The sequence below is a fragment of the Acipenser ruthenus genome, chromosome 5 (genome assembly GCF_902713425.1).
Source record: "Acipenser ruthenus chromosome 5, fAciRut3.2 maternal haplotype, whole genome shotgun sequence".
NCBI lineage: Eukaryota > Metazoa > Chordata > Actinopteri > Acipenseriformes > Acipenseridae > Acipenser > Acipenser ruthenus.
Window position 1 is genome coordinate 34,404,101 of NC_081193.1, and position 24,966 is coordinate 34,429,066.

General features: G+C 38.1%; 1 protein-coding gene across 1 annotated transcript; it reads left to right on the forward strand.

The window, feature by feature from the left end:
- The first annotated feature begins 524 nt into the window (after nt 1–524).
- On the forward strand, nt 525–3,593 carry LOC131737122 (mitoregulin-like). Its single transcript, XM_059024081.1, has 2 exons — nt 525–902; nt 2,827–3,593. The coding sequence occupies exon 1, from the start codon at nt 695–697 to the stop codon at nt 863–865; it is 171 nt and encodes a 56-aa protein (XP_058880064.1). The 5' UTR covers nt 525–694; the 3' UTR covers nt 866–902; nt 2,827–3,593.
- The last annotated feature ends 21,373 nt before the right edge of the window (nt 3,594–24,966 follow it).

Genomic DNA, 24,966 nt, shown 5'->3' on the forward strand with positions numbered 1-24,966 from the left:
TGCAGCGGTTTATTAAGCCGGGACTCTACACTTAACAGGTAAAGTGTGCTGCTTTACCAACCAATATAAATGCTCAAAACTGTATCTTATTGAGTTAAGCCTAGTTAAAAACATTTTGTTTTTCCTTACAAGAAACATATATTAGATCTAAGGCTTTTTTGCACTAACACATGATTGAGTAATATGTATGATATGTATCCATATAAAGTCTGAAATATTCTCTAAAATAAATAAATAAATAAATAAATAAATAAATCCGTCTTAAGAGTCCTACAGTCTTATTTTGGATACAAAATAATAATGAAACAAACGCGCATCTTGGTTGTAATAGTGCCATCTAGTGTCAATTGCAGTCGTACATTATTAGTTCAGTCATTTCTTCTAGAAAGCGAAGTACCAAGTAGAACATACGTCATTGGTGTGTGAGATAGACTAGATAGGCACTGGTATTACGTATAATTTGATAGATGTGACCTATTACAGTTCAGAAACTATTTTCTAACGCTTACAAGTAATAGATGTTACGTGTATATAATACACGTTTCATTGACGGATCTGTGGTCTGTGATCCAAAAACATATTTTGAACCTTAAGAGTCCCTGTAGATGCCAGCTGTATTTTTTTATCACGTGGTGAGGAAGAGCGGACTCTCCTTCGTTTGGTTTCCAGCTCTTCTGAATTCTGAAAGGTGAAGATGGCTGAGGTATCAGACAGGACGCTGCAGGTTGCAGTGCTAGTTTCCTTTGCAACCGGTTTTCTTGCAGGATGGCAAGCCAACAGAATTAGAAGGCGGTTCCTGGATTGGAGAAAGAAAAGACTACAATCCAAACTTGCTGAAACGCAAAAGAAACTGGACCTGTCATAAAAATGAAACTTAAACTCAGTCCTCGTGCTTAGTTAAGGTAATTGTGATAACGAACAGGTGATTTCAATATAGAGTTAGTAATAACGATGTATTGTGTTTACATGTCAGCGACTGGTTGATCGTTTTTATTTTTATTTTATTTTGCATGGAGCTGACTTAAGCCTGGTCAACCTACACTTAACAGTGTGTGTTTAGTAATAAAAAAAAAAATACCGGTAAGGTTGGGTTCAACAAACGTCATTCAGTCCTTTGGTTGTGAATCAGTTGAATTGCTTATACTAAACTAACACGGGGTGACAGTTAGAAACGTACTTAACCTTGAAAAGCCAGACTCCGATGATGTCATTTGTCAGTTTCTTGAGTGATAGGAGGAGTGGTATTATTATTTATTTATTTATTTATTTATTTATTTATTTCCAGACGCCCTTATCCAGGGCGACTTACACAATCGCAAGCAAATACAAATACATTCAAGTGTTACGATACAAGTAATACAATAAGAGCAAGAAATACAATAATTTTTTTTTTTTTTTTTAAGTTTGGTAAAACCCTTGAACCGTGGTTTCAGTGTTACTCTTTGGGTGAGGTGGAGCTATTTCACCTCCTTTGAAATGTCAATCGTAAGTGTTTATACGTTTGGTATAAAAAATGTCACTGAAATGACCAAAACGTCAAACTACAAGACAGGTATCTTATTCTAGTATTTATTATTTGGTATGAATTATTTTGGCTGCTAGTACACACCTTTACAAAGCCTTAAGACGCGCTGTTTTCACACTGCCCTTGGCAGAGCTGCTGGTTCAACTGCTCAAACTGCTTTTAGCAACTCCCAGTTGAGGGGAAGAACTGAAATCACATTAATTGTCATTCATGAGAATTGACAAAGTAATTTCCTTTACGTGATTGTAAACCTTAAAATCTGACACGATATAGATAGATAGATAACATGGAATTGTCATGTTTGGATATTCGTTCAAGATTTAGATATTCGTTCGAATATTCGTTATCAAAGCCAGAAGTAAGATAGTGTGTACTTTACCCTCGTGAATTTACTACAAGACAAAGAAAGCAATATAGTAATTAAGTGGTGTGTGTATTTCAAGTAAAAACAAATTAGACAACATATTTAAAAAAAAAATATATATAATCCCTTCCATTGTTGTGTCTTCGTAATAAACCAAGTGGCCATACGTTTTCATAAAGTAATAACATTAGTTTTAAACTTGAATAAACACTTCAAATAAAATAAAACGTGAAAAATGGGGCGTTATACAATAATAATAATAAAAACTATAGTCACTGTTTTATTTATCTATTTTCCACCGAAAATGAAAACACTGATTACTATACCAGTCATTTATTTTGCAAGAATGACCTGTATCATACTGCAGACAGAATAAGGAAATAGAACGTCTGTACAGCAGTGAAACACTACGTTTAAAAAAAACAAACTGTACTGTTGAACCTCGTCTTCTTTAATATTATCATCACAAGGGTATCCATGTATTATAATTAAAAAAAGGATGGTCCGCTTCAGCCCATCTTGGGTTTCTGTGACAGTTTATAAATTACTCCTCCAGTCTCGGAATTTATGACGTCACAGAAACCCTAGATGGAATTGTTTTCCTGCAACTCAGTGAAGAGGCCCATCTATTTATATAACAGCTTAAACAGTTCCTTTTTATTTGCCCTTTTCTATACAGGTTATACAGGTGTGTAAGCTGGTTTTATTTTCTTTTCCAACTTGTTCTGAGTGGAAATAGAATTAACACTACCACAGTGGCAGTGATTTTGACAAAAGGTGTGGCATGACTTGCTATGTTAAAAATGTATTCCTCATCTGCAATGTACACAAAGTTCTAATGTGTTTAAGACCATAGGTATGTCTATGGGAACACTAATCACTACTGTGACCTAAACCATGCTCAACCTTATAGTTTCCCCTTTTTTTTTCTTTTAAGGTCATACAAGCTTTGTGAACAAACTAAAAACAACTGAAAACAACTGAAAATGGACGAAAACATGCAACCTTTAAACAGTATTCACAGAGAATCTACAACATGGAACAATTCAACCTTTTTACACAATAATGTTTATGAAAAAGGAAAATGTTGGAGCCATAGACTTCACCAAGTCCTAATAAAAATATGTTTTTGTAAAGTACAAAAGAAAATGCTGTTTTTGAAACTGAAATGGTATGTTTTGTGTAATTATTGAAAAACATGAAATATTTTGTTAGATTGCCTATTGTTTCATAAATGTGCCTCGGAATGAAATTATATTCAAACCAAAAAAAAAAAAGAGAAATTGTTTCTTTTTTTATTTGTATACTATTTTTGTGAATTGACCATTTTTACATAACAGTTGTATATGGATATATAAATAAATATACATCTTTCAGGTGAGCCCACGTATAAGTATAATATTACAGTAAACTTCAAGCTAAATATTTTATAATGTTGTATCAACATAGCTGTCTCCAGATGGTTCCACAGCATCGACTAATTGAATGACGTGTTAAAAGTTTTATCTTGGGGAAACTTGGGCCAAATGTGTTAAAACTATGCATGGCAATAAACATATTGTGACACATGATTAGCTGAGCTCTTAATGCTATAAATTGGGAACCACTGTCTGATTTCGATGAAACTATGCATGCAGGTATTGATACAAAATGCTTTTCTATGATACTGACATCAGTACTGTGTTTACTGAAACACGTTTTAAGTAGGTGTTTTGCTCAAAGTTGATTATATAAGGTATATGTAACATAGGTTAGATCAAAGTGTTTTTTTTTTATAGAATTAAGCCCCATCTAGTGATATGACATAGTAGAAAAGAAAATATATGTGCAAGCTTCTTACTCATGAATGTATTTCTGTGGATGTACATGGGCTGTTATGTGCGTTTTAAATGTGCAGGGGTGTAACAAATGATTGTCATAAGCTGCACACATTTAAATGGGATGCACCATGCATGGCTGATTAGGGTTTCCTTCACATTCAACAAAATAGAAAAGCTCCACCTCCACAATGGGCCACACAGCATATCTCATGTACTTTGATAGGGTATTATAATGTTAGTTGACAGGCGTGTCCTATCCACCACTATAATTATTGATGTTAAATGAGGAGCAGACTAAACGAAAGCACATACTGTATTTGCAACCTTCTACAGTAGACAGGACATCTTAAACATCTCTCCAGTGCTTCTTAATGACCGGATGTTACTCTCACGCTATAGTGTGACCATTTTATATAAATATATAAAAAGTGCCCAAAGAATGGTAGTCTAGATATACCAAACATGAAATGGTTTCATCTTGCTTATCAGAGTAGATTTTCAAAACAGTGGTTTTCACCTATTTCTAATAATGACCCATGTTGGAAAATCTAAGAGCAAAATCTGATTTCACCCATGAACTTAAAGGGCGTGGCTTTGCATGGCCCACCCAACATCTATAAATATAACCATATATCTTATAATTCACATCTTTAAAAAAGATATATATTTGAATCTTAGCAAAGTCTTGGAATAACCTTTAATTCATCTGGATTGTGGAATAATCCATTAATCTGCTTCAATAAAAACCCTCTATGATACAGAATAGGACACATTAGGTATTAGAACAGTTGGTGACTTGTATCTCAATGGTTCCTTCCCCTCTCAGAGCAATGAAAGATAAATAAAATATCCCAGTACAAATGTATAGAACTTGCAATCACATTAACTAAATTAATAGGCATAACATTGAACTGTCCTACAGGACAAAAGATCCAAAATGGAAAATTACCTATATGGTAACAAGTATCCTGGGAGACAGCCAGCATGGTTTTAGGAAAGGGAGATCATGTCTAACTAACCTGCTTGATTTTTTTGAGGATGCAACATCGACAATGGATAATTGCAAAGCATATGATATGGTTTATTTAGATTTCCAGAAAGCTTTTGACAAAGTCCCGCATAAAAGATTAATTCTCAAACTGAACACAGTAGGGATTCAAGGAAATGCATGCACATGGATTAGGGAGTGGTTAACATATAGAAAACAGAAAGTACTGATTACAAGAGAAACCTCAAAATGGAGTGAGGTAACGTGGAGTACCACAGGGATCAGTATTAGGTCCTCTGGTATTCCTAATCTACATTAATAACTTAGATTCTGGTATGGTAAGCAAACTTGTTAAATTTGCAGATGACATAAAAATAGGAGGAGTGGCAAACACTGCTGCAGCAGCAAAGGTATTTCAAAATGATCTAGACAGCATTCAGAACTGGGCAGACACATGGCAAATGACATTTAATAGAGAAAAGTGTAAAGTACTGCACGCAAGTAATACAAATGTGCATTATAAATATCATATGGGAGATAGTGAAATTGAAGAAGGGAACTATGAAAAAGACCTAGGAGTTTATGTTGACTCAGAAATGTCTTCATTTAGACAATGTGGGGAAGCTATAAAAAAGGCTAACAAGATGCTCGGATATATTGTGAGAAGTGTTGAATTTAAATCAAGGGAAGTAATGTTAAAACTTTACAATGTATTAGTAAGACCTCATCTAGAATATTGTGTCCAGTTCTGGTCACCTTGCTACAAAAAGGATATTGCTGATCTAGAAAGAGTGCAAATAAGAGCAACCAGAATTATCCCGGGTTTAAAAGGCATGTCATATGCAGACAGGCTAAAAGAATTGAATCTGTTCAGTCTTGAACAAAGAAGACTATGCGTTGATCTGATTCAAACATTCAAAATTCTAAAAGTTATTGACAATGTCAGCCCAAGGGACTTTTTCAACTTGAAAAAAGACACAAGGACCAGGGGTCACAAATGGAGATTAGATAAAGGGGCATTCAGAATAGAAAATAGGAGGTACTTTTTTTTTTACACAGAGAATTGTGGGAGTCTGAACCAACTCCCCAATAATGTTGTTGAAGCTGATACCCTGGGATCCTTCAAGAAGCTGCTTGATGAGATTCTGGGATCAATAAGCTACTAACAACCAAACTAGCAAGATGTGCCAAATGGTTTGTAAACTTTAGTATTCCCTATTACCTATGAATCCAACTCCTTTGTCTTGACAATCATCTGCTCTGTTGCCAAAACATTCTTCAACAGATGTTGGAAATTTTTCTGGCTATTGGCTTTATAAGGCAGCTCAGTTACTGTGTAAAGGTTTTCAATCAATGTATACATATTTTAAATAGCTATATATATATATATATATATATATATATATATATATATATATATATATATATATATATATATATATAGTTTTTACAGACTTAATGTAAAGGTGACAATACTTTGGTCATGAACAAATATTTGAAATTGCTTAAATCCATTAAAAAAAAAATAGAATAATCGTTTCTTAAAACTACCTTTGTCATATTAAATTAGTGGCTGTTGTCACTGTGCAATAAACACACATACATATAAACCTGCTCGTTCACGGCTACTGGATTAAAAATGTAATAGCGTGCCGCTGCCACCACCTTTGTTTAACCGGAGGGTCCGGCAATTAGGTATATTTGGATAAAATCACGTCACAAAGACACCAGGAACAGCAACTCAGGGCAAACAATTTATTAATATAGTTAATTAAAACAGGACAGTTAGCAATCTTAAACCATACCAATAAATTAGACCAACTGAGCTAGATTAATTACACTATGTAACACAATTTTTGTTCCTGGGTAGTAAGTGTTATTTCCTAATTGCTTATGCCTCAAAAGTATAGAAAATGGCTATTATTCCCCACAAACTTTGCTTTTGTGACCAGGACAGTGATATTTTGAAATTTACCTATTTCCAATGAGAAAACAGGCAAATTTGTGTCTTTTCGTTCACATAAAGTCAGAAAAAAACAACATATGAATCCAAATTAACATGTATTTATACTAAAGTAATACAAAAATGACTACAAAAGATTTAGAAGTGAGTAGTTTTTCGAGATTTACGATTATACTGCAAATCACTTTCACGAATCAGCCCCCAAATGTAGTCTCCCATCATGTTCTCGTTATACTGTCCTTGGTAGCGGCATTCAAAGTCCAGTATATCCTGGTGGAAGCGCTCGCCTTGCTCCTCCGAGTACGCTCCCATGTTCTCCTTGAATTTATCAAGATGAGCATCAAGGATATGGGCTTTGAGGGACATCCTACAGCCCATTGTGCCGTAGTTCTTCACCAGAGTCTCAACCAGCTCCACATAGTTTTCGGCCTTGTGATTGCCCAGGAAGCCCCGAACCACTGCGACAAAGCTGTTTCAAGCCGCTTTCTCCTGACTAGTGAGCTTCTTGGGGAATTCATTGCACTCCAGGATCTTCTTTATCTGTGGTCCGACGAAGACACCGGCTTTGACCTTTGCCTCAGACAGCTTAGGGAAGAAGTCTTGAAGGTACTTGAAGGCTGCCGACTCCTTATCTAGAGCTCTGACAAATTGTTTCATAAGGCCCAATTTGATGTGCAGTGGTGGCATCAGCACCTTCCGGGGGTCCACCAGTGGCTCCCACTTGACGTTGTTCCTCCCCACAGAGAACTCGGTCCGCTGTGGCCAGTCCCGCCTGTGGCAGTGCGCCTTGGTGTCCCTGCTGTCCCAAAGGCATAGCAGGGAAACTTCGTAAAACTGCCTTGGAGACCCATCAGGAATTCCACCATTTTGAAGTCTCCTATGACCTCCCAGCCATACTCATCATACTTCAAGGCGTCCAGCAAGGTCTTGATGCTGTTGTAATCCTCTTTGAGGTGCACCGAGTGAGCCAGGGGAAGAGACGGGTACTTGTTACCAAAATAAACAATAACCATAACACAGTAAACTCAAATACACAAAATAAACCTCCACCAAGGATTGGAGTGAGCGTGTCTGTCCCCTGCAGATCCACACAGTGTTTAAATACAGCGTAACAGTTTGGAAATCTAAATGTGGTTAAGATCAATAAAACACCCAGATTACAAAATAGAAATACAACGATAATACAGCAATTTAAAAGAGTTCCATCCATCCATCCATCCAGCCAGCCAGCCAGCCAGCCAGCCATCCATCCATCCATCCATCCATCCCAGTGCTCACACCGAGCACTCTATCCCGGTCCCCTTTTTAAAGTTCAGGCAATCAAATCGTGATCGCCGCACCTGCCGACCGACTGCTTTACCTTAACAAAACTCAGGTGTGCAATGATAGTCCTAATGGGCAATCAGCAAGGTCCACACACACACACATATATATATATATATATATATATATATATATATATATATATATATATATATATATATATATATATATATATATATATATATATATATATATATATATACATATACATATATTTAATCCTCTTTTGTACGTGTAGACTGACAATATTTTTATCTGCGACTGGCCGGTGTACAGAACTTCATATGCTGGGTACGGATTGTCAATGAAATGAAACTTAAAAGCAGTAAAATGAAACTTAAAAACTGTAAAATGAAACTTAAGAAACACCTATAACAGAAAAGCTGATGTCATTTAGCAGGAGGAGTTACTTGTCTTTATAAAAGGCACTGTTAATCGTATATCATGTTTTAAGTTAAAGTAGATATTACAGATGGATTGTGATACAGATAAAGTAATTTTCTCCGTCGTCTTCGCGTTCGTGCTTGGCTGGGTGCTCGGCAAATTACACAGCTGGTGTAAAAACTCTTGTTTGGGGAAGATTACAAGTTGCTGTCTTTGCTGCTGTGAGACCATTACTTCCAATTCAGGTATGGTTATACATTCGATTAATATTTAATACAGGAATTAATGTTGTATATCACAGTATAAATAATACATTCGTAAAAATGGTCTACTGTTTAAAATTACTGTATAACAATATACATTACATTAAACAAATAGATTATTTTCAAGTTTGTTCATACTTATCCGCAATTTAGACATATTCTTTTTGATAGTCACCGTTGTCTTTTTTTTCAAGTATGTACAATTTTGATGAAAAAACAAACATTAATGGCTCTGAGACGGAGAAGCGTCCCTCAAAAGTAGTGACACCCTACACTTAATATAAGGGATTTCAAGAAAACCTGCATTTAGTGAACATTAGCCACTAATTAATATGACAAAGACCGAAATACACAATTTCTGGTAGTTAAAATAAAAACAAACAAACAAAAAAGAAAACACTTAAGCAATATCAAATATTTGTTCATGACAAATGTATTGCCACATTTACATTAACCCATTACTGCATAGCGTTTCAGAATTGAAACACGCATATTTTATAACCTTGCTTTCATATTTCAGAAGAAATATATGTATTGCCCCTTTAATATATTAGCTGACCCCTGTTGCTACCAGATGACATAGCTGGTTACCATAGCAACAGCGTCATACTTCCTGTTTCACTGTGTATATCTGAAGGATCAGCTAAAACATGAATTCCATAAAAAGGTAAGATTTTTTCCATAAATTAAAAAAAAAAAAAACATATTTATTTGATGTAGAATTTTAGTTTTACTTCTCTAGAACTCAAAATAGTACATTTTTTATATTTATCATAATAACTGTTAAAGTTAGAAAACGTAGTTTATGTGTTTCAATTTTGAAACGCTATGCGCCACAAGGTACAGGTTTTCTGAAACTGTATGAGGTGCACTACTTTACGTTTATTTTCTCGTAAAAAAACATGTAACTTCATGATATTGTCATTTTTATCTACTGGCCTTTCTCTTGGAAGTCAGAGTTAATTAGGCTAATTAGTCAAAGGCTAAGCTACGAGATACTGATGTGTTTGTGTCTGCTCTGTTTTGTGCTTGGTTGTTGTGTTGCAATTTGGTACAATACATGTTAGCTCTATGTCAAGGCTGCTTATTTTATTATGGCAGGGCTCTGTACTTTTGACTCTGCTCCTCGCCCCACCTCCCACCCCTACCATAGAGATGAATTTTGGTAAGTTTGAGTGAATACTGTGAGCCAGCATGCTGGATATATTATGCATTGCACGTGCTGTATACTAATCTTTGTATTTTTTCATAGAAATTACACTGCTCATGAAGTATTGAATATTTTGGAAGATGATGTTTTTTTTTTTTTTTTTTTAATCACGCTGATGTCTTTATTACGCTTCCTGAAAATCACAACCACTCAGATGAAGACAGTGGTGAGGAGGATGGTGGAGGTTCCATAAATAACTTAAGTCGCAATCAGCTTCTTGCCACAGCAGTTGCCACTGTTACACATCATGGGGGGGAGATAGTTGCCATAGGTGGAATAGTCAAGTGGACCTGACACTATTAGACTACCTTGTAATGACACAAGCAACACGGATTGCATCAGTGTACACAATGACAGCCTGCCTCAAAAGAAGGCAAATCGTGTTTGGGTGAAAAGGGATAGACCAAAATCTAAACCAGCTCCTGAATGGAATGGAGAGACACCCAAACATTTGACTGAAGAGCTCTCCCCAGTGGAACTGTTTGAACTTTTCTTTGACGATGAAGTCATTGAGATGATTGTGGAGATGTCAAACCTTTATGCATTGCAAAAAGGAAAAGCCAACTTCAGTGTCACAAAACCAGAGATGCAGGTTTTTCTTGCCATTCTGTTCATTTCTGGTTATGTCCCACTGCCAAAGCGAAGGATGTTCTAGGAAAATGAAAATGATGTGATAAATCAAGCTGTTACCCAAGGGATGTCCATTAATCGATTCGAAGAAATCATGTCTAACATTCACTGCGCTGACAACACCAACCTGCCTCAAGGTGACAAGTTGGGAAAGATGCGCCCAGTATTCGACCTGTTAAACAAACGTTTTCTCAAATTCTGGCCAGTTGAGCAGAACTTAGATATCGATGAAGCCATGCTACCTTACTATGGCAGACATTCCGCCAAGCAGTTTCTCAGAGGGAAACCAATCCACTGGGGATACAAGATCTGGTGCCTAAACATGCATCTCGGCTAGTTGCTGCAGTTTGATCCTTACTGTGGAGCATCACCAAAATACCATCCTGAGCTTGGCCTTTGGGGATCAGTGGTGATGTCATTGATTAAATCTATGCCAAAGGACCTAAATTATCGGTTATATTTCGACAACTTTTTTTCCTCACTCTATCTTTTTGATGTGCTGTACAGTCAACATATTCTTGCCACAGGTACAATCAGAGCCAACAGGATTGAACAGTGTCCACTGAAGGCTGTTGATGCTGTGAAAAAAGAAGAAAGAGGAAGCTTTGACTTCAGGAGGGAAGTGTCTGATTCTGGTCTTGTTATCTGTAGATGGAATGACAACAGCGTTGTAACAATTGCCAGTACAGCCTTTGGAGTGAACACATTACAGACAGCCAGAAGATGGTCACGGTCACAAAAACAGCATATTGAAATTGTTCAGCCGCAATTGGTGTCCAACTACAACACGTACATGGGAGGAACTGATCGCATGGATCAGAATATTGGCAGCTATCGAATTGGCATCAGAAGTAAGAAGTGGTGGTGGCCCTTTTTTGCATTTTTGCCTGATGTTGCCATGCAGAATGCTTGGCTACTTTATCGCTGTTCACCTGCTCACAAGACCAAAGCACTGTCACTTTTGGATTTTCGACGGGAGGTAGTGAAAACCTACATTTTGTCCTATGCCTCTCGACCAGCTATTGGACGTCAAATGGGTAAACCACAGCTCCTTGACAAACGAGTACCACTGAGTGTGCGCAGGTATGGAAAGGAACACCTTGTTGATGGAATTGAGAAGCCAAGAAGATGTGCTACTTGCAACAAAACACAATGTATAAATGCATCAAATGCGGAGTTGGGCTTCACCCACGATTCTGCTTCAGATTATTTCACCGTTAAACTGGCTGGAGAATGTCAAAGATAACAATGGGAAAATAAGTGTTTTTTTTTCACATGGTTTGGCAGAAATGTTCTTGTAGTCTGTTACTAACTGGTTGAGATCTTGTATTCATATTTAGAAACAACAACATTTTTAGTACAAGTTATTAATATTATATTTGAATTCAAATCCAATTGTAGTTATGTAATGAAATATAAAATACAATAGAAATAATACTGATCAGAATAAAAACTTCAAAAGACAGTTTTAAAGTAAGCTATTATGTGTATTTATTGATGAAATATCTACAGAGCTGTTTTAACCTTGAATTTATTGAATGGTTAGATGTTCAAATAATTGTTTTTAAAATAAGTTGCACTGATTTTAGAATTTTGAAATGTACAGTGTTTACCTATGTGTGCGTTTTATTTATTGTATTAATGTATATATTTTATTTAGTTTTAATTGAGAAGAAATTTACAATTTAGTTTGTTTGTACTTTTGCACTTTTACAAAGTTTTTGCTGTTTTGTAAAGTAAAAGCAATCAATAAAAGAGGTTTATACATTTCTATATTTAAGTTTTTGCTGCTGTAAATTAAATCTATACTGTAAGTGATAAGAAAATTAATGCATATTCACTACAATCTACAGGAATCTTAGCATTTTGATCTTTGACCAAAATCAACCATGTATTACATTAAATTGCTTTTTTATGACAATAAGTCAATAAGTAATAACTTAAAATATAAACAAAACATGTACCCTGTGGTGCATAGCGTTTCAAAATTGAAACGCAAGGTTTTTGCTATATAACTCAGCAACCAAAAGGTAATTAAAAAAAATATTAATATACATACTCCTAACTTGCCAAATGAAACTTGCAAACAAAATTTTACAAAAAACAAAAAGGTCATGCAGTAATGGGTTAAAAGTCTGTAAAAAATTTAATAGAACTAATTACAAAATATATTCATTGATTGAAAACCATTAAGAATTATCATACAGGTCAGAAACCCATAATAAAAGGAAAAGTAGGACACACACAATACTAAAGCTGGAGTGTCAATACTTTTTTTAAAATAAGGATTGTTTGTGTTTTGGTCTTTGTCATGTTAATTAGTGGCCAATGTTCACCAAATGTGTTATTGTTGCTGTTATATCGAGTGTTCTTATTGCAAAAGTGTTGTGTGTTGTCCAGTGTTGTTCCTGTATTTGAGTATATGTCACCCTGGGAGTCGTGTAGTGCTCCGGGGTAGGTATGGGCGCTCTGCATGTGGGAGTGTGTGGGGGTGGTGCCAGCAGCTGCTTGGCTGCCTAGCTGCCTAATAAACCGCTTGTACCTGCAAAAAGTGGTGTATGTCCATTGATTACTGTGCTAGCTACAATACTTTCATATTACAGTACTTTACAATAGCTTCTTGAGGTCTGTGCAAGTGATTTACAGTTGGTAAATACATTATATCCTTATGCCATTTCAGTTTAGTCTTTTACAAAACAATCCATTGTTAATTATTATTTTCAAAGAGCATACAAAGTATTTGGACCATAAGGTGTATCTTTTGACACTCCCTTACTCAAGTCCATATTGATTAATTAAATATTTTTTTTATAGTTCATAAATCCTTTTTACAACTGTTTTAGAAAGGGTTTGTATTGTAATAAATATTGTATTAATGCAATTTTAGCACATGTTGTAAATGTACGGTTCAGAATACAGAATTCAGGTTTTTGGATTCAACAACGTCTCGTTTCACAGACCTTGATGAGCACTCATTTTGTTCAACCTAATCTTATTGTACCTTAGGTAAAATGATACAAAATAGTGTTAATTAAGGTCTGTGAAACCAGCCCTTAAGTTGATCATTAGGCAGGAAGAGATACTTTTCTTTCTAAAGTCATTTTTTACATTCCAGATGATGAACATGGCTGGTGACTCAGATCAGTACTCCTCATCTTCTTCGTGGGATATGGATTAGGGTTAGGCTGGCTGCTCAAGACTCCAAATCATGTATAATAAGATAAGTAATTCTCCATTGGAGAAGCTTGAAGGATGTTGCTGCAGTGTTATTTACAATGCAGGTATGCTTATTATAGTCATGCTGGGTTAATACATACATGAATAGAACATTTATTTTATGGTTTCATATTGGAAAGGGATAAATAATGTATCTCTGCTTAATCACATTTAAACAAATGAAAGAAGGATGATCTTTTTTTCATAATTCTGTATTGTTTTACTGGTCGCATTTTACAATAATCTCCCAATTTTTTACATACTTTTATTCATACTTACTATTTAAAAAAAAAGATAAGTACAGTGTGACATCTTCTACAATGCTGGTGACCTAATGTGCTTTTTGTTCTCAATCCAGGGTGCAGACTTGACTGCTTATTAGACACACTGCTCTTAATGCAGTGGATGACAGGAAGATCTGTTTTGGATGATCTACGTATCGTCCCTTACCTGCTAATAGGGCGAAACTGCTAAAATGCTACTTTTGGAAAACTGAAGAAAAAAAAAACTGGGATTTTTTTTTTTTTTTTTTTACACATTTTAAAGAGCATTGTGATGCAATGCAAGTAAGAAGAGTTTTTTATTTTTTATTATAATCCATACACCATTTTTTCAGTTTTGTGAAACTGTAATGTTCTTTTTTTTTAAAAAGAGACTTTTGCTTGAGGTACATGATCACAATGGAGTTTCAGTTTCCTGGTCTGTAAAGGAGTGTTTCTATGCAGCTGAAAACAAACTTGCTACAGCATTCTTCTGCTTACGATATCTTTGTAATGTTAAAAAAAAAAAAAAAAAAAACAATTAACAGAATGCTCCTGATTAAGGCTGCCAGGCTGTTGTAAGGATTGTGTTAACAGGAAGTACCACTTTCGCCTTTTTTGCTTTACAAGTGTTACTGTTTCTAACACATGTTAATGCAAGAAAGGTGATAGCGCCCATTAGCCTCTTCATATCTCACTGATTATCAGAGATTCAGGTTTGCTCTTTAGCATGTTACGTATTTCCCTTTGGGCATTCATTTTTTTCCACTTAATCTCAGAATATCCAAAAAGTTTCACCCAATATTTACCAGTAAGGAACGATATGTATTATGTGATGGCTTCTATAAATGGTAACTTTGAAATACACATTACAGCAGAAGAGCTGTCATGTTACAGACAATGGAAACTTACCAACGGAACCCTAATGTGTATGAAAAAAAATCAAAATAAATGAATGATATTAAATAAGAGGATTAGAAAATGAATGAATTTAAAAATTAACATATAAAATGTATATATATATTAACAAACAAAAAGACAATTCACAGACTTACAATTAAACAAGAAACACTATTGTACATTGTTACAAGAAGAGGGAAGGAAAGGTAACACACAAAAAAAATGACGAATCACAATAAGGATAAAATGTATTGTCCAAATATTCAACATTGCAGAGATATCATATTAGGTATATATTGAGTTTGATAATGAGGTCATATAAGCTTGACTACAATAAGAGTCACTAAATCCCATTGTATACATTTTATGTATAGCACAGTGTACTCTATGTAATACTTTATATTGAATTAACTGAATTTGAGTTACAGGAAATTGAGAAAATGTTACCACAGGCTGTTTTCCAGAAAAATATATCTTTACTGTGTGTTAGAAAAACTCAGATTAATTGTAGTAATTTAGACTAATCGTCAGTGTAAACGAGCCTTGTGGCTCGGGTTCGTTTTGCCCTTTAAAATACCGACCAGACACAGAGATGGAGGGTTTGAAAGCGCTTTTGCGCTAATTTTTAATAAAGAACCAATGAACAAAACAAACCACGAACACAAAACACCCACAAACAAAATAAACATCTAGCTCTGTACGAGCACTAACTAACACACAGGAACACCCTGACTACACGTGGGACAGCTAGGCTGTTTCCCCACTAAAAATACACAAAAACCACACAGGTTGAATACAGCACTTTTTTTTTTTCTCTCACGACTGCCAGGACGCAGAGTACCACTTTCTGCTCCCTTCTTCTCAGCAGTCCTGAGCAAACTAACTGCTCTCTTTTTATACCCTGCACCTGGTTCCAATTTAATAATACTCACCGGGTGTAGGGGATAACTAAGCAATAAAATAATTAACAAAACCAATTAAACAATAAAGCAATACAATCAAACCATTAAACAAATGTGCCTTGAAACGAAACCACACATTTAACTGCGGGGATGATTCCAATCCCATCCCCACTGTGTTACACATCCTCCCCCCCCAAGTGTGCAACACTGACTGGCCATTCCAAGGCCACCCCCTCCCCTAAAGCATAACCACCCACCCTCGAGTCCACATAGTCCCATCTTCACCCGATCCTTCGGGTGGGCTTGAGGATGGGTGGATTCCTCCGGCGCTTCAGGGTAGGGACCATGATCTGGCGAGGAGGGACCCAAACGGCTTGCCAGGGGTGACCGACGCGTAGGCCGGTACCCTGGACAGTGCAGAGACAGGCAGAGGTGTGAGCCACGGGACCGGCGCAGCGACCTCTGTGACTCCAGGGGGAACACAGCGGGAGGAAGGGGGAACGCCAGTGACGTCACACGACCGCGTCGTGACGTCTGAGGTTTCAGGGGGAGCGGAGCAAGGGACCAGGTGGGCAACTGTGCCTGGTGGTGCCCCGACCTGGGCACTAGGTCGAGCACAGGGAGGTCCATGCATTCCGGCAGGGTGTCCACGAGCACGGGGCAAGGGACCGTACCCACCAGCGCCGGACTGCTTTGCTGGGGTGGAGGTCGGGGCTGTGGTGGAGCTGGGCACTTTAGCGCCTCTTCCTCATACAGCTGCAGCTCCTGCTGCAGCTCAGGCAGCTCCTCCCCCTCTGGCTCGGGCGGCGGCAGCTCCTCTTCCTCAGACAGCTGCAGCTCCTCCCCCTCTGGCTCGGGCACTGCCGGTTTTCTCTCTGGAGCAGGCAGCTCCAGTTCCAGAGCTTGCACCTCTGGCTCTGGTACATGTGACTCTTGCTGGGGTGCCAGCCACACCAACTTCTGTAGCACTAGCTCCAGCTGTGACACGGGGAACTCCTGTTCCCATGTGGGCAACCCCCACTCTTGCCTCAACTGCTGGGTGCTCTCGTTCTGCCTGCGGGTTGCCTCCTGCATCTCCGCCGTGGACTTTTCTAAAGTCCTGATGAGCTCTGCAATGTCCATGATTCTTAACTGTGCTGGTCTGTAGGGCTGAGTACCGCTGCCACCATATGTAAACGAGCCTTGCGGCTCGGGTTCGTTTTGCCCTTTAAAATACTGACCAGACACAGAGATGGAGGGTTTGAAAGCGCTTTTGCGCTAATTTTTAATAAAGAACCAATGAACAAAACAAAACAAACCACGAACACAAAACACCCACAAACAAAATAAACACCTAGCTCTGTACGAGCACTAACTAACACACAGGAACACCCTGACTACACGTGGGACAGCTAGGCTGTTTCTCCACTAAAAATACACAAAAACCACACTAATATTCTTGTATTAGGGGAATCAACTTTGTGGGACCTGATAGACACTCTCTCCCTAGCAACTAGAAAAATCAACCAATCAGAAAAGTCGGTAGACAACAGTATCAAGAATACCACAAGGTTGGTTTGAGCTGACTAAGGAAAATAAGAATTACCACAAGTCATGAACTCTGTGCAAAAACTGATTATATAAGGAACTGTTTGACTTAGTGTTTTTTGAGCTTTCTTTGCGGTTGCTTGCAGAGTCTGTGACACTCTGTTGAATGCTCCAGTTTGCAAACTAATAAAGTGTGAGTTGCTCCAACTTGTCTCTGCTCTATTGTTTTCAGTACAGGACCGGTGTCTGCAGCATTGTATGCAGAAGATTCCACCACAACTGTTATCAAAATCACTTTACCATTTTCCTATAGGAATGCAGATGCTATCATCCCAGGAGGTTAGAAGGCTATACATTTTAGAAAGAGTATTTTTTGTATGTGAAATTATCTGTAAGGGGGGAAGGATGTAATTTTGGGGATTTAATAGTTATTTTGTTTTTTAAAGCATCCTTTAACTGTAAATATTGATCAAAACAGTGACCAGGGAGATAAAATTTCTCTTTTAATTGATCAAAAGTTAATAATGAGTCATTTTCAAATATATGGTATAAGTGGGTGATACCTTTTAGTTTACATGATTTGAACAGGAACGGTTCCTTATTGAATAAAATATCAGGGTTGAACCAAATGGGGGAGAGTTTACAGGGCAAGATATTGTATTTCCCAATTCTGTTAGACTTCCACCAAGCTTTTTAAGTTGTAGAGATTCCCATATTATTTTAACAGACATTTTTTTTAAGGGTTTCACCTAAATGTGGTAAGTCTCCAATACAGAGTTCACCACATTCGGATTGCTCTATATCTAACCATGAGTAATGCTGTTGTGTTGGGTCAATCCACTTCATAAGGTATTGCATTTGTGTGGCCAGAAAATAATGAAGGAAGTTTGGTGCTGCTAACCCACCCAGATTTTTGCACTTTTGAAGGGTTGTTAATTTAATTCTAGGCTTTTTGTTTTTCCAATAGAATCTATTAACTATTTTGTCTAGTGTAGAAAACCAGGGTAAACAGGAGTCATAGAGAATAAACAATTAATTATAGGCAGTACATTCAAATTAGGTGATATCTGAATTCCTTAGTATTTAAAACCAGTTTATGACCATTTGAAAGGTAGATCCTGGACCAAAGCATCCTAGTCAAACATCCTCAGAGGCTGAACTTCAGATTTGGACCAATTGATGGAATATCCTGAAATTTTTCTAAAACGATATAAGGTTATAAACTATTGGGAGTGAAACTAAAGGGTCTTGTATATATAACAATAGCAAATAATAAAGGAGATAATGGACACCCTTGTCTAGTTCAGTTGAAAAGTTTAAATGGTTGTGATTTAAGACCATCACAACCATTTAAAAATTATATAAAATTTTTATCCATGTGATAAATGTCTCTCCTATTCCAAAATGTTGTAGGATTAAAAACAGAAAGGGCCAGCTCACTCTATCAAATGCTTTTTCAGCATCCAAGGAAACTATTACTGTCGGTGTGTAATTTTTTTTTGAAAAATTGATTAAATTAAACAAGTGTCTCATATTATCAGATGAATGTCTACCTAATAAACCCAGTTTGGTCTGGATGAATTAAGAACATGAGAACATAAGAAAGTTTACAAACGAGAGGAGTCCATTCAGCCCATTTTGCTTGTTTGGTTGTTAGTAGCTTATTGATCCCAGAATCTCATCAAGCAGCTTCTTGAAGGATTCCAGGGCGTCAGCTTCAGCAACATTACTGGGGAGTTGGTTCCAGACCCTCACAATTCTCTGTGTAAAAAAGTGCCTCCTATTTTCTGTTCTGAATGCCCCTTTATCTAATCTCCATTTGTGACCCCTGGTCCTTGTTTCTTTTTTCAGGTCAAAAAAGTCCCCTGGGTCGACATTGTCAATACCTTTTAGAATTTTGAATGCTTGAATCAGATCACCGCGTAGTCTTTTTTGTTCAAGACTGAATAGATTCAATTCTTTTAGCCTTACGACATGCCTTTTAAACCCGGGATAATTCTGGTTGCTCTTCTTTGCACTCTTTCTAGAGCAGCAATATCCTTTTTGTAACGAGATGACCAGAACTGAACACAATATTTAATTAAAGACGAGATAACTGATTCTAGTATATTTATCATTTTTTTAATGAACCTAAGATTTTTAAAAAGTACACTATTCGGTTTGGGTTTGTACAAACAGCAGTGGATATAGGGGTTCAGGCTGGAAGGTGCAGCATACGATTTTAGCTATGTGTCACATTTGTAAACAAGATAAACTTTTTCATTTATCTGCAACTATCATTAATAGCTCTGTCATATGCGGGGCTGTGGTAGAATTGGTCTCTTCAACTCCTCCCCCTTTGGCTCTGGAGACAGTAGCGCCTTCTCCCCCTTTGGCTCTGGAGACGGCAGCAGCTCCTCACCCTTTTTGTCTCTGGAGATGGCAGCGGCTTCTCCACTTTTAGCTCCGGAGATGACAGCTGCTCCTCCCATTTTAGCTCTGTAGCAAATAGCGGCTCCTCCCCTTCTGAATCTGTAGATGGAAGTGGCACCTCAAGTTCTGGTGCAGGCAACTTTGGTTCCAACGTGGGCAACTTCAGATCCGGGCGTGTGCAACAGTGGCTCCGGTGGCTCTGCAGAAGGTATTGGAACTGCTGCCCCTGCTGCACTGACTGCTGGTGTATTTGCAGCTGCACCTCAATCAGCCTCTTTAAAAGCACTTCCATTATTCTCTTTTTTTCTTCTTCCTGCAGTTCTGTGCTGGGTTAGTAGGAAGCGGTATGCCACTCCGAGGAGGGAAGCAGCACCAAAACACGATCCCTTTTATTAAATTGCCAATGCCATGCACCTTTATTACAATGCAGCTGCTGGTTTACTTGAGCCTGCTTCATGCTGTCTTTTACTAGGCGAGCCACTCACTCCATTCTTCACTCTATCACATACGTAACTAGGTTGGTCTTTCTAGCAGGCCGCTCCTCCCAACTTTCCCTTACAACATCTAAAATGCCCCTTGGTATATTCTCGTATAGCAAAAGTACGTATGGTGTATATATATATATACTACCACAATGTTGCATTCAATTGCATGCAGCATATATCCATAACATACTATTCTCATGTTAAAATATGACTTTGGTTTTACTATTTTATTGATATATTTAGCTATTTTGTCAATAAATTTGCATTTACAAGCACTACGGGCTGGAGGAGGAGAACAAACAGCAGAAGTTATTCTTGCTGTAAAGGTGCTTTTCTGGTTCCGGTGTGACATCTCTATGGTGTCCTCCGCTCCACGGTTTGTCGCACTCTTATAACATTTTATATTTGTCACAGCTTTCACATCCTAGTGACCAAATGGGCAGTGTCCTGCAGGAATCCCAAAGAAACCAAATGCTTTTGCATGTAACAAAAAAAATATTTAAAATGTCAATACAATAAAATACCTTGTTTTAATTAAATTATTTTTTTTTTTACAAAGATTAGCTGGCACTGAACAATAGAAAACATTTCTTTCATTAATTTTCAGGCTTGTAAAATTTTACACATTGTGTAATAATGCCACTATCGAAGAGATCAGGGCGGCTGCAAACTACAAAACACAGATGGCTTTAAAAGCAGGTAAGCTAAAAGTGCAGGCAAAATACGCCATATTACTCGATAGCTAGCAACACCATCAAGATTTGATGTAGTATCAGATGCGTCTTGATTGTGGCATCTGAAAAGTAACCCAGACTCGTACACTCATTTCAGAAAGTTAAGGATTGCCATAAAGCATAGGACCCGACTACGGTACAGGCAAAACTGAAGTGTCTTAAAAACGCAACACATTATAAACATGGTTATTTAAAAACTAAAAAAACACATTTGGATATGTTTATGGTTAATAGCTAACTGCTTAATTTAGTTTTTATATCATATAAAAGCTGCAGGTTCATTAAACAAAAACAAGCATTCAAAAAAAACAAACAAAAGCATATGGAGTAATTTAATACCACTTAGCTTTTAATGGAAATTACATAAATTACACAAACACTCTCCTACATCCAGATGCTGCCCAGCCTGCAAAAAGAACTGAAGCTTTTCAAAGGTGAAATATTTCTACTAAATACCTAGAACAATTTCAATCAGGATTGCATCACAGATCAATATACCTTTCATGTCAGTAAGTACAAAGTAGGCCAAATAAAATGATGGACATAATGTTTAAAGACCTTTCTACTTACTTTTGGGTATCCGAATATCAATCAATATTAATTGTATTAGCCGTTTATCTCTGGTATAGTCTATTACTGCATTATTTTGCCGAGTTCTTGGCGTTTAGCCTAATTAAGCAATACAACTGCACTACCCATTTGCCCTTTAACATGGATGGTATAATTTGTTTAAGAGTTGGGGCAGACACCTGTTTCTTTATTGTGCTCTGCATCTGTTTTCTCAAATGCAAGTTGCAGAAATCTGTTGAATGAACTTTGACTACTTTACAGAAGTTAAAGAATGTATGACCTATGATTGTTTCATACAGTAATTGAAACAGCCTGTGACAAATTGGTATGCCAACAACGAGAGCATTGGCAGTTATTGCGTTTTCTTGATAAATTTGATTAAAGATCTTTGATCCTTGAAGCCATCTTAAATTGTGATAATATTGCCTGATTCACATCAGGGGATCATTTATGTAAAATAGGATTTTTAAAAGCTGAGAAAGTACACGTTTTGTGTGGTGAAAATGTACATTTGTATTTGTATAAAATTTCAGAAAGTTGCCTTAAATTACTTTTGTTTTAACCTGAGAATATAAGAGGTATATTTGGTTGGACCATTGCATAGGAGGTATTTTTAGCTTTGAGGCCATAAAGAACAGGGCATTGCTACACTAATGTTTTACTGATTGGTTTGTATATGTTTTAATATAAAGACGCAGACAAGCCTGCACCGGTGGGCAATTATGATCAAGGAAAAGAGATTGCTAAAAATGCTACAACAGCTGCAAACCGTGGCAGAACTATCGAATGCAGATAAAGTAGTAATGAGCATATATATATATATTGTAGGCTTGCTGAATGCAGGCACCACTTTTTAATGTGGAATTAATCACAGGCGAACACAGGTTTGGTGGATCCGTGTGCTTTTATTTTGGGTCGAAGGGCATCAAAAACGGGAAACAAACAAAAAAAACAAACCTATATCTTGCACAGGAGTAGTTTAAAAAAAAAAACTATTTTCAAAACAACAAGTTCCAACACGGCTCAGTCCTTCTCTCCTCAGTCACGATCCCCTGTCTAGTGACTGCTCAGCCTTTTTATATCACTGGGCTGGAGGAGATGCTTGTTAACTGCATCGGCTACAGGTGCTGGCCAATTGAGGCAATCACTACTCTATTCATTTTAATTAACGTCCCTAAATATGAGCACCTGTAGCCCATAGCCCACTTATCTCCTCCTGATCATTGCAGGCTGGTTCCAGAGCTGCCAGTGATCCCTCCTGTGCTGTTTGCTGGGTCCGGTCAGCCTCTCTCCGGCCCACCATATGCACCCCCTGCGGGTTGGCCTGTGAGATGGCTCACATACCTTCCCCCTTTGCTTCGGCATAATCCTAGAGCAGGAAGAAGAAGTCAATTCAGGGATTCTTGACAACACGTCAGCATTCATATGATCCTTACCTGCCCGGTGCTTAACCTCAAAACAGTAGGGCTGTAGAGCCAGAAACCATCGAGTGAGACGAGGGTTTGAATCCTTCTCCTTATACATCCAGCGCAGCGGGGCATGATCTGTATAAAGGGTGAAGCGGCGTCCCCACAAATAATATTTTAAGCTTTCTACAGCCCACTTGATTGCTAGACATTCCTTTTCTATCGTTGCATACCGTTGTTCTCGAGGTAACAGTTTTCGGCTTAGAAACATGATGGGATGTTCTTCCCCATCAAAGTCCTGAGCTAATACTGCCCCTAAGCCCACCCCTGAGGCATCTGTCTGCAAGATAAAATCTTTTCTAAAATCAGGGTTCTTTAAGACTGGTCTGGACAACAAGGCATGTCTCAAGTCCTGAAACGCCGCCTCACACTCTTTGGACCACTGGATGGGCCGATTTTTATGGCCTTTGGTCAAATCTGTAAGGGGTGTAGCTCTAGTGGCGAAGTGCGAAATAAATCTCCGGTAATAACCGGCTAGCCCCAAGAAAGCCCGAACCTGCCTTTGGGTAGTGGGACGAGGATAATTCCTCAGGGCATTAACTTTAGTTTCTTGAGGTTTTACCAACCCCTGCCCCATTGTGTACCCTAAATATTGGGTTTCCGAAAAGGCTAATTTGCATTTTTTTGGATTTGCTGTGAGCCCTGCCTGCCTAATGGAATTTAATACCGCCTGTAGCCTTTGTAGATGTGTCGGCCAGTCATGGCTAAAGACTACCACATCATCTAAGTAGGCTCCAGCATACTCAGCATGAGGACGGAGGACCCGATCCATCAACCGTTGAAAAGTAGCAGGCGCTCCGTGCAAGCCAAAGGGGAGAACCACAAATTCAAAGAGACCCTGAGGAGTGGAGAAGGCAGTTTTTTCGCAGGAGTCCGGTGATAAGGGTACCTGCCAGTAACCTTTGGTTAGATCTAGAGTGGAGATATACCGGGCATTTCCCACACGCTCCAGCAGTTCATCCACTCTAGGCATCGGGTATGCATCAAACTTGGAAACTGCATTTAATTTTCTGAAATCAATACAAAACCGTATTGAACCATCAGGCTTGGTAACCATTACCACCGGGCTGCACCAATCACTAAACGATTCTCTAATAACACCCAACTCCAGCATTTTTCTCACCTCCTCCTTCATGGTCACCCGTTTGGCTGCCGGGACCCGTGTATGCCGCTGACACACTTTCACTCCTGGCTCCGTTGTGATTTGGTGCTGCCCCAGGTGTGTGATCCCAGGTTCCTCAGAAAATACATCAGAGTTATCGGACAACAATTTATTAAGTTCTTTTTGTTGCTGGTTATTCAAGTGTTCCCCTTTGCATATGCTATGTCTTTGTGGTACTTTGGGCTCCCCTTGGGTTTCATCCTCCCCCTCTAACTCAGCATTTCTAAAAAACAAGCACTCTCGTTCTTTCCAAGGCTTTAGTAAGTTAACGTGGTATATCTGGTGGGTTTTTCTTTTACCTGGTTGATGAACTTTATAATTCACGGGTCCTACCTTCTCCACTATTTCCACTGGCCCCTGCCATTTTGCTACAAACTTATGGGGGTCAGATGGGACCAGCACCAATACCCGGTCCCCCTCTTTAAACTCCCGGGCCCTCGCCCCCTGATTGTACTGTCGCTCCTGTTGGGACTGCTCTTTTCTTAAATGTTCCTGCACTAGTTGGGACATTTTTCCCAACCTGTCACGGAGTTGAGTTACATACTCTGCAACACTGTCCCCTCTAGCTGGTTCTGCCTCCCATGCTTCCCGCAAGACGTCTAGTAACCCTCGGGGCTGTCTGCCAAACAGTAATTCAAATGGGGAGAACCCGGTTGATGCTTGGGGAACTTCCCTGAAAGCAAACATCAGAAAAGGCAAAGCAGTATCCCAGTTACACAAATCTTCTTGTGCTACCCTTTTAAGCATACCTTTTAGGGTTCGGTTGAACCTCTCTACCAAACCATCCGTCTGTGGGTGGTACACAGAGGTTCGAATTGTTTTTACTTTCAGGAGGCGGCATAACTCTTTAAAGACCCGGGAC